We start from the raw sequence: 10185 nt of genomic DNA on the forward strand, positions 1-10185 counted from the left end.
TTCTTAGTATTATTTTTTAAAAACGGTAAATAGTAGTAGTAGTAGTTTTATAAATATTAAAGCTTTTTAGTAAGCTTAGGTACTTAGTTTTATAGTTCTGGTCTGAATTTTGTTATGGATATTTTCAGTAAAAAAGGACGGAAAAAAGTCACTAAGTCAGTAGTGCGATTCCCATTTTTCTTAACGACAAATTTCGTATTGTTAGCTAACGATTCCGACAAGTTTCGTTAACTGCTATTCCCAAGCACACTTTTAGCGAATATTGTCAGAGCTTTGACAGTTGTCTAACGAAATTTGTCGATAGCCTAGCTACGAATATTTTGTCGTTGAAAAGCCTAACGATAAAATTGGTTTAAGTTTTTATTGAGAAAAATTAGGCAAATTCATCGGTAAGCAAACTATTATAATAAAAAATTATAAATTCGTTTATAAAAAATACAACTTTTTAGAAAACGACAATGGCGTTCCAGTTTCTTGGATACGATGCGGAAATGGCCCAACAACGACAAGGAGCAAGGAGTTTTGCAGCAGAACGCGCTCTACTAAGAGAAGTGGACAGCCCCTTTGATTTGGACGAGGGCCAATTTAAAAGGTTATACCGGCTGACCCCCAATCTTGTTTATGAAATCATAGACAAAATTGGCAGTCGTCTTGAAAGAAAATATGTATCAGCATTATCGGCTGAAAAACAGGTAAGAAATCTAAAACTTCTTGATCATCAAACAAAGGCCATCAATTTAAAAAGAAAATTCGTCGATTCCAGGTGCTTGCAGCGCTTCGTTTTTATGCGACCGGCTGCTACCAACGGCCAGTGGGAGAGCAATGGGGACTCTCAATGAGTCAGTCTTCCATTAGTCGTTCAATTCATAGGGTAACTGATGCCATAAATGAAACTATGTTTATGGAAAACGTACGTTACCCGATGACGGTAGTTGAACGACAGGTTGCTCGAAGTATTTTTTCAGCAGCGCGTGAGCCTCTTGATGGCGCTATTGGTGCAATTGATTGCACGCACATAGCAGTTATCGGGCCAAAAGATCATGAGGAGGCATACATTAATCATCACGGCTATCACTCGATAAACGTTCAAATGGTAAGAAATACATACATACGTATGTAAATAAATATTTGTATTTCTGTATGCTCGTTTTTCGCTTATTGGATCCCAGCTTTTTAAGACAGTGGTGGTTTTTTTACAGGTGTGTGATCCGAACCTCAAAATTTTGAATGTAAATGCGAGATTTCCCGGTGCACGTCATGATGCATATATATGGAATGCATCCGCTGTTCCGAGAGCAATGAAGCGAGCGTATGATCGGGGAGACCATAACACATTTTTAATAGGTATTGTTCTTTAGAAAATTGACGAAATTTATTTTGATTAATAATATCTTACAGGAGACTTGGGTTACCCATTAGAGCCATGGCTGATGACACCTCTATCAAACCAGAGAGAAGGTTCACCGCAATTTCGATACAATGAGGCTTTATGTAAAGCAAGGAACTGTGTCGAACGACTATTTGGAGTTTTGAAGGGAACATGGCGATGCCTTTCGAAGCAGCGAGTACTTATGTACGAGCCAGGCTTCGCTGGCAGGATTGTAAACTCCTGCGCAGCTCTGCATAATATGCGACTCAACACAGTTGAAAACAACAGCGATATACAAAGTGAAGATCAAATTGTGGAAGCAGTTTTAGAAGAAGATTGGGAAGAATCCATTCACCCATCAGCTCTCGCCAAGAGAATGCATGAGCGCCTTATAGCTGCTAAATTTACTTAGAAAAAATCAACTAATAAATATTTATCACATACATACAAACATACATATGTGCTTTTTATTATTACATTTTATTTATTACACCACTTAGGCAAAGGTTTTGATAGTTGATCTTGCTTAATTGCGGCATTCTAAATTCAATGGATTCTCCCGTTCTATCAGATTGGCTCCAGTTTTCGAGATAACGGTACTTGAAAATTTGCTTAAATTGTTTCTAAATAACACTTAGTGTTTGTGTTATTTTAAAAAAATTTTGCACGTGACTATTTTTTATAGTCAATTTAATATTAAAAAGCAGTCATGAGCAAAGTTTTAGTAAAATAACTTTAAAACTCAGGGAGTTATTTATAAAAAAAGTTGAAATTTAAGCAAATTTTCAAGTGCCGTTATCTCGAAAGCTGGAGCCAATCTGATAGAACGGGAGAATCCATTGAATTTAGAATGTCTCAATGAAGTAACTATTAAAACCTTGGCTCAAAAAAAGTTCAAAATTCGAGAACAGTATTATTAACCAGCAGCTTAACAGAACTTGTTAAATCTTCCAAGGCGTTTGCTACGCGCACAAAGGCCTGGGCTTGTAGAAGCATGGCTTCAACCTGCTGTTTTGCTGACTCAGCTTGCACTTTGGCGGCTTCAGCCTGCATCTAAAGTAAAAAGACGAAATATAAGGCAAAAATTAAGATAAGGCAACTTATACTTACCATCATAGCATCTGCCTGCTGCTTTGCTACTTTAGCGAAAATCTCCCGTGTACTTTCCATTACGGACTTTCGCTTCAAAGTCGAAGTTCGCCTGGACGTCGAAGCATTTTTGGTTCCTGTCGATTGAGTAGCCTCGACGGGAATAGGAGCTGCTTCTGCTATTGAAACCACAGGGTAATCAACCAGCACGGATGCGTCTCCGTTCTCAAGAGAAATTTGCAGACTCTATAATTATATACATATATGTATGTATGTATGAACATATCGCACATTTGCTGGAAGTGTCATTAAAAAAAAAAATAAATAAATAAAAAACTCGAGAAAAACAGCTTTAAAGTTTTGAATTTACATATACATATGTACTCCCATAGTAAAAATCAATGCATATTTTGTTCTACCGGTAATCGATATAGCCGTGAAATTTTTACACAACATAGAAGAAAAGGTAGCGATTATTTCTGCATACTTAAGACGATCTTTGTTTCTTTTTTATTATGACACTATTGAAGTAAATGAGCGATATGTACATAAATACGTATGTATGTATACGAAATTGAATGGTTTTTTTAATACGTACAATTGTATATTTGTAGGCAAATACAATATACAAATATACACACATACTATCTATGTACATATATACATCTATATTTGTACTAACATCTTCCTCCGGAATACTTTCCACACATTGGCTACTCCCTTCCACATATTCTGTGCCAAGTAAGCTCAAAATTTTCTGATCTAAATCAGAAAGCGGAGCTGTTAACATCGGAGCATTTCTTGTTGCCGCCATTTGCTTCCTGCGCTCTCTTGCCTTGACGGAAGTCCGGCTTTTCAAATCGCGCCAAACCTAATACAAAAATTGCAATTATTGTGTTTTGCAGATATCATCTACTATGTGATCTACTATAACTTACTACTTGCCACTGAGCTGCAGATTTTTCGGCACCATTTGAGCTATTTAGCAACATCGCTAGCTCTTCCCATTTCCGGGAAGCTTCTTGCCGGCCATGAATCGCGGAGAACTTGCCTTCCGCGAGGCCCTTATTGCCAAGGAAAAAGTCCAGCATTTTGTGGTACTGCTCCGTAGTAGCTCTAGCGCTTCTGTTTTTTTTNAAATCGTCGCAAACTTCTTTACCGACATGCCTAACGAATTATGTCGTTAAGTGTGTTTTTGAGAATAGCCTATTCGCTACTGCAAGCCACAAACGTCGCTCATTATCATAACGATTATCGGTCGGTAGGAAAAATGGGAATCGCACTACAGATCTAAGTTTCTGAGACTATGACATAAAATTAAATGCTAAATCTAGCCTCAAAAAGGCTAACCTGGTCACACTGCCACTAGGTCGCTATCATTTCCTAACTGTATTTTTCACAAATATGTATGTAAAGACTCGCATTGCTAACAATTTTCATTCACTAATCGTACAATAAAAATAAACTTGTACTTTTTAGCTTCATTTAAATTACAAAAAAAAAAAATCTCAGTGTACACATAAACTTTGTAGATGTATTGTGATTTCACTTCAATATAAAAATTTTGAGCAGCACTGGTTTAATGGTACCTTTGAAAAAGCTATAGCATAATTTTTTCACTATGCCTTTTTGATGTCAAAAATTGTAAAATAACTTTTATTTTCAGTCTCTGATTTTTAAAGACATCGTTTACGCTTAGCTGGATGGTGTGCGCGGCACATCTTATAAATACAATTGACTCTACTACTACTTTTCTACGACCCATTGTTCCCGCAAATCCATCAAATAAGAAATTTGCGTGTTTATTAAATTTTTTGGTTGCTGCAGAAGCAATTTTGTTTTTTGATATTTTTGATAATCAACGAAACGAAATTGTTGTTGACATATTTTTCTGATAATTAACAAAACAATTTTTTTTTGATAAACACATAATGTTAAAATGATCGATGTAAAAAGCAAAAACGATTTTGTATTTTCGTTTATTGATAAAATTAATGCTAATGTGCAGCCCTGATTTATACGTTTTTTGCAAACTTTGTAGGGAAATTAATAAAAAAACTACAACAACAAACTTGTATTCATAATTTTTAGAAAAATTCCAAGTATGCAGTTTTAGCTCTTATTAACGTTCAAGTTTCAATAGGCTAAGAATTCGCGTTGATTTTTGTTTTTTTTTGCCGACTGTGTTATAATTTTCTTCCATACAAAACAAACTGTCGAACATAGTAACTTTGTATGGAATAAAATGTGTGACGTCGTCAGCAAAAAAAAAAAAATCAAAGATCAATGGTATGTTTTAGACACTTCAACTAGAATATCTTTTTTGAACTTTTCTAAATTTTGTACAAAGTGGGAAATTTTGACATAATATCTTATTTGCTGGCCAATTTTCGTCGTATATTTTATTCATTTTGATAAGCCCAAAGAAGCTTAGCCTAGTTGGTGATTAAGGCAAGTAAAGAAATTTTGAATTACATGTCATAGACATATCATTTTGTCTCAGGCTGTACAATAAAGGAATACCTGGTTTTATGTGTACCATACCAGGAATTCTTTTAATTTAGTGCAAAACTGTAATATACTGTAAAAAGTGCTTTTATTTTTAAATGGAGATACTGCGAAACAGGATTTTTGCGCAGTAATATACTGTTTTTTGACCGAAAAAAATACGGGCGTTATGCATAACGAATAGAATAACACGCGAAATGAATCGTTTGAATTTTCATTCGTACTGTCATCAGGGGGGTTACTCTGTAATGCGATACGAAAAGCAAATGCGATCCGAAAGGCTATCGGCACTCTCTATCACTATCGCAATGGTGTCGCAATCATATTTACTTTTTGTAGGCACCACTGTTATAAAAAGTAAACGGAAGTAAATGATTTTCGTTGCATACTTTAAGTGTTATCTCACCCTATACTTTAAGCCAAACAATTTGTTTAATTTTGCGCCAGATTGTATGTGATCTAGCATACACAGCATGCACTTGATAAAAAAATTTGATTTTATACTTTTGTCATTCGCAATAGAAATTGAAAGCACGTGTGTGCATATACATATGTATGTACGTACTAGGGATGTTAATTTTCCGGCTTTTTCCGATCCCGGGATTTTCGGGATGGCGTTGTCACAATCCCAGGATTAGTCCCGGGATTTAGATATTCATTACTTTTCAACAACCTGAATCGAAAAAATTGCTTCTATATTGTTTGAGAAGCTCTCCTACCATGAAATAAATAATAAATAAATGGGTTTGAAACCATGGTACAATAATTACAGGTATTGTCTTCCCAGAGAGCGCATATTCCGATGTGCCTTATTTAAGCAAGTAATTTTTAGCAAAAAAAAACCGACTTAAAAAAATATATAATAATAATAATAGATTGGCGCTTACACATATGTTAGTGTTTGGCCGAGCTTCTCCTCCGATATGTGGCTTGCGCCTTGATGTTGTCACACAAGGGGAGGGACCTCCAGTTTTATGCCGACTCCGAACGGCGATTGTATTTTTATGAGAAGCCGTTTTTCATGGCAGAAATACACTCGGAGGTTTGCCATTGCCTGCCGAGGGACGACCGCTGTTAAGAAAAAACCTTTTTCTATATTTTTTGCGATGTTGCTTTGACCAGGGTTTGAACCCAGGTGCTGATGAGTGAAAGCGCGCACTGCTTACCACTACACCACAGGGGCCGACATATATATCTATATATTTCACAATAACATTGACAAATACATAGTTTAGGAAGAGCCTGCCTGAAACTAAACAAAAAAGCAAATAAGCAAATGGAGGTATAGAATTGACAACAACAACCACGCTGTCGAGTTTAAATAGCGGCAAATCAGCTGCACTTGATAGTAGTTGGTTGAATAAGGAAAATGAATTAGCAACAAGAGTTTACGGGATGTACATAGCTCAGTGGTTAACGCTTCTGACTTTGAACATCGAATTCGCAGGTTCGATCCCTGCTGAAGTCTAGAAAAAAGAAGTCTGATGAGGAGATGTGGTGATCTCCGAAATAGTGCTATAACTTCTACCGCTTAGACTTTGTTGCTTTTTCAATTTTTCCTAATAAACAATCGTGGTACAAAGCTCAATAAAAATATTAAAAATAAAATGTTAACAAGCCACAATAACATTGACAAATACATAGTTTAGGAAGAGCCTGCCTGAAACTATACAAAAAAGCAAATAAGCAAATGGATGTATAGAATTGACAACAACAACCACGCTGTCGAGTTTAAATAGCGGCAAATCAGCTGCACTTGATAGTAGTTGGTTGAATAAGGAAAATGAATTAGCAACAAGAGTTTACGGGATGTACATAGCTCAGTGGTTAACGCTTTTGACTTTGAACATCGATTACGCAGGTTCGATCCCTGCTGAAGTCTAGAAAAAATAAGTCTAATGAGGAGATGTGGTGATCTCCAAATAGCTGCTATAACTTCTACCGCTTAGACTTTGTGGCTTTTTAAATTTTTCCTAATAAACAATCGTGGTACAAAGCTCAATAAAAAATATTAAAAATTCCTTCAATTTTCTGTTACAATTTATTTCTTTTAAGGAAAGAGCTACGAATCTGCTGTTGATAAACATATACTGTTATTGTTGTAGGCTGGTCGATTCACTTTTCCATGTGCAAGAACAACACTTTTTCTCCACTTCTTTGCCCAACGTTTCGATAACTTCCTTATACTAGGTTCAGATATAAGTAGATTATCCTCATTTTCGAGCTTAACACCCTAATCTGTAATTAGAACAAGAGATTAGCCATATAAAATTCGTCTCTTGTTAATCTGTATTTATAAAATAATCTCAGATTTAAGCGATAACTTTTCGGTGTCCATCCTAGTTTTATCGATTGTTTTTGCGAAAAAGAGGAGAAATGCCAAATGTAAAAGTAAACAAAAATGGACGCTAGCAGGAAAAGAGGTTTGTAAAGGTATTTTTAATAAAATGTTAAGTTAAAATATATTTATATTGCTCACGGTGGCACAGAGAAGAAACATAACTTTTCCTTGAGATGTGAGAATAACAAGCACAACAAATTTGACGGTTAATAATCTGAGATTTGCCTGTGTAAACGGGGTGAATAAAAAACGAGCTTTGATTGAGATAACATTGATATGTGAACATACTTTAATCCAGAGATTTAAAGCGAACGAAACGTGGTACAATCAAATTCTTATAAGCAATTTGAAAGGCGAATGACAAACTGAAACTATTTCGAAATCTACATCCATATAGCTGTATCAGCTGATGTTGAAAAGGCAATTTCGAATTCATTTGAATTTTTTCCTAGACTAGTTTGAATATTTACCGTTACGGAGAAAAAAATATATACTTTTGTTGCTTACGATGCAATTGAAAATAAAGCAAGGTGCATACTTTCTATCTTCCACATAAAATTGCGGGTACGCAAAAGTATAAACAAAGCAAACGATAAAATTCACTTTGCTTTTCCTTCGTAACGGTACATATTCAAACTCTATGATTTTGCAGTACATCGTCCTTATATTTGCAACAAAAAATAAATTTTAGATGAATTGTCGCTTACGATACAATCGCAAAAAACGCTCGCTGTATTGAGCCGTATGCATAAAAACTAAGCAATTCGTCGTTTAAGGTACAAAACCGCGTATCAACAAAATGCAAAACCGCGTATGTGAGCTTGCATAAGTTATTTTCTAGAGAGTAAAAACACTCATATTTCAAAATGGTTCTCTTTTTTATAAAGCATTTATGGCTAGTATATTTCAGGACGAATGGATAAGGCATGAGTCAAGAGCTTGTGTGAGCAAATCCAATTTTTGGCAGCAAATGTCAGTTACGCGGTTTTGCAGAATGACGATACGCGGTTTTGTGCTTTAAACGACGAGTTACTTTTTCTTAAAATGTCATACCTTTCACTTAACTTTATTTGAACAAATAGAGTAAAAGGTCTGAAATTTTAAGAAAAAACATTTGCTTAGGTTCTATGCATACGGCGCATTGTATGTATAAATTTCACTCCTCTTTGTTTTGTTTTAAAGGATCTCATCTCTTCTTAGTTTAGAAATGTCCCGATTTTTTGCCCACAGAAATCTGGCGGCATGTATCTCATGTATCCACGCGTGTGATCTTTTCTACCTGCTACCTGTAAAAGGGCCACCTACCCAAGCAAGCAGTTTCACATACGCTCTTAAATACATATTTATGTGTAACACCATATATTCCTTAAATTTTGCTACTTCTAAAATAAGTTACGTCTAGCGGCTCTGGGATTTTGAACTGTAACACAGTTTTCTGAAAGTCATGATAATTGTTTATACTAGCTTTTCAAGTTTCTTTTTTAATTGTTTAATATTTTAAACCATATGATTTGTGCTTTAATATTTATGTATGTATTTACAGTATATTTTGTTCAGTTCTCTCACACGCTATGGCGCAAAGATTCTTCAATTTGGTCCTGCTGCCTAGGATACGAGATGATCTATGCGAATATAAGAAATTGAATATGCATCTATACAACGCGCTTAAAAAGGCACTCTTTAAGCCAGCTGCTTTTATGAAAGGAATAATATTACCTCTATTGGAGGCTGGTGATTGTACTCTACGGGAAGCAATTATATTTGGTAGCGTTATCGCGCGCAGCTCAATTCCCGTACTGCATTCGTCTGCATGTTTGCTTAAAATATGTGAGATGGGTTACACTGGTGCAAATTCAATTTTTATTCGGTATTTCTTGGACAAACGTTATGCCTTACCTTATCGTGTAATCGACGCAGCTGTATTTCATTTTATAAGGTAAAATTACTACACATGTAATATGTACATATCGCTCTGCACGACTTTCATAATCCAAAAAATCTAAAATTCGAGAAAAATGGCTTTAAAGTTTGCATCTTACTTACGCTCCCATAGCAAAAATGAAGAACAATTCTCTACTAATGGGTTCCTTACATCACATAGACGAAGATGTTACGGTCATTCCTGCCTACTTAAGTAAATATACATATATATATTTTGGATTATGACACTTGCAGCAAATGAGCGATATGTTGTTCCACATTTACTTAACTATGTACATAAGTATATTTACATATTTAGATTTGAAAATGATAAACTTGAAATGCCTGTTTTGTGGCACCAAAGCTTGTTAACTTTCGCTCAACGTTATAAAAATGATATTTCTTCGGAGCAAAAGGAAGCTTTGCTTAACTTATTAAGGTAAATAAAAAGCAAAAAAAATATTATTATAAGGTCCTAATCTAATACTTGTCTTTATTGTCTTTAGAAAACAATCGCACCCCAAAATAACACCTGAAATTCGAAGGGAGCTATTGGCTGCATCCTGCCGAGATGTTGAAATGATGGAATGTGATAATGAAATTACCGCTTTGCCAGTTGAAATATATACAGACAAAGATGTATGCTATGAATAAGAAAAAAATAAAGTCGTGCGTATTCTGTGAACTGATGAAAAAATTGTAACTAAAAGATGTTTTTGAGGTGTTTAGAGTACATATGAATTTATTAATATTTTATTAACGAATTTTTTAAAATGGTTCATAAATTTTTTTCCACCGAATTTGTGTTCAAAAATACAGTTTTGCTAAGGCTTGGGCCGAGCTTCTCCAATTTGTGGTGTGCGTATTGATGTTGTTTCACAAATGGAGGGACTTACAGTTTTACGCCGCTTCCGAAAGGCAAATGGATTTTTATTGAAATATCGGCATGATTTGAATC

The 10185-nt window shown here is 35.1% G+C and overlaps 2 protein-coding genes across 3 annotated transcripts in view; both read left to right on the forward strand.

Annotated features, from left to right (window-relative positions):
• Positions 1–9924, forward strand: part of bys (Bystin) — a 107653-nt gene extending 97729 nt beyond the window's left edge. The window contains exons 5-7 of one of the 2 annotated variants that reach the window (XM_017613561.1): positions 8851–9243; positions 9547–9666; positions 9734–9924. In XM_017613561.1, the coding sequence (XP_017469050.1) occupies positions 8851–9243; positions 9547–9666; positions 9734–9881 (661 nt within the window). In that variant the 3' untranslated portion in view covers positions 9882–9924. Of the gene's footprint in view, positions 1–8850; positions 9244–9360; positions 9461–9546; positions 9667–9733 lie in introns of those variants that run through there. The other variant, XM_017613562.1, reaches the window with a different exon arrangement.
• Positions 405–2023, forward strand: LOC108361030 (putative nuclease HARBI1). The gene is made up of 4 exons (XM_017613563.1): positions 405–692; positions 764–1093; positions 1200–1344; positions 1399–2023. Exons 1-4 carry the CDS (start codon positions 459–461, stop codon positions 1779–1781), a joined length of 1092 nt encoding a protein of 363 aa, XP_017469052.1. The 5' UTR covers positions 405–458; the 3' UTR covers positions 1782–2023.
• Positions 9925–10185: the final 261 nt, after the last annotated feature.

This window comes from Rhagoletis zephyria, unplaced genomic scaffold (assembly GCF_001687245.7).
Source record: "Rhagoletis zephyria isolate East Lansing unplaced genomic scaffold, Rhagoletis_zephyria_1.1 Rzeph_scaffold_00686, whole genome shotgun sequence".
Taxonomy (NCBI): Eukaryota; Metazoa; Arthropoda; class Insecta; order Diptera; family Tephritidae; genus Rhagoletis; species Rhagoletis zephyria.

Bases quoted from the DNA above. Each gene is read 5' to 3' on its own strand.
- LOC108361030 (XM_017613563.1), top strand. From the start codon at position 459: ATGGCGTTCCAGTTTCTTGGATACGATGCGGAAATGGCCCAACAACGA. The intron at 693-763 runs GTAAGAAATCTA...CGTCGATTCCAG, and splicing joins CATTATCGGCTGAAAAACAG to GTGCTTGCAGCGCTTCGTTT. The intron at 1,345-1,398 runs GTATTGTTCTTT...AATATCTTACAG, and splicing joins CCATAACACATTTTTAATAG to GAGACTTGGGTTACCCATTA.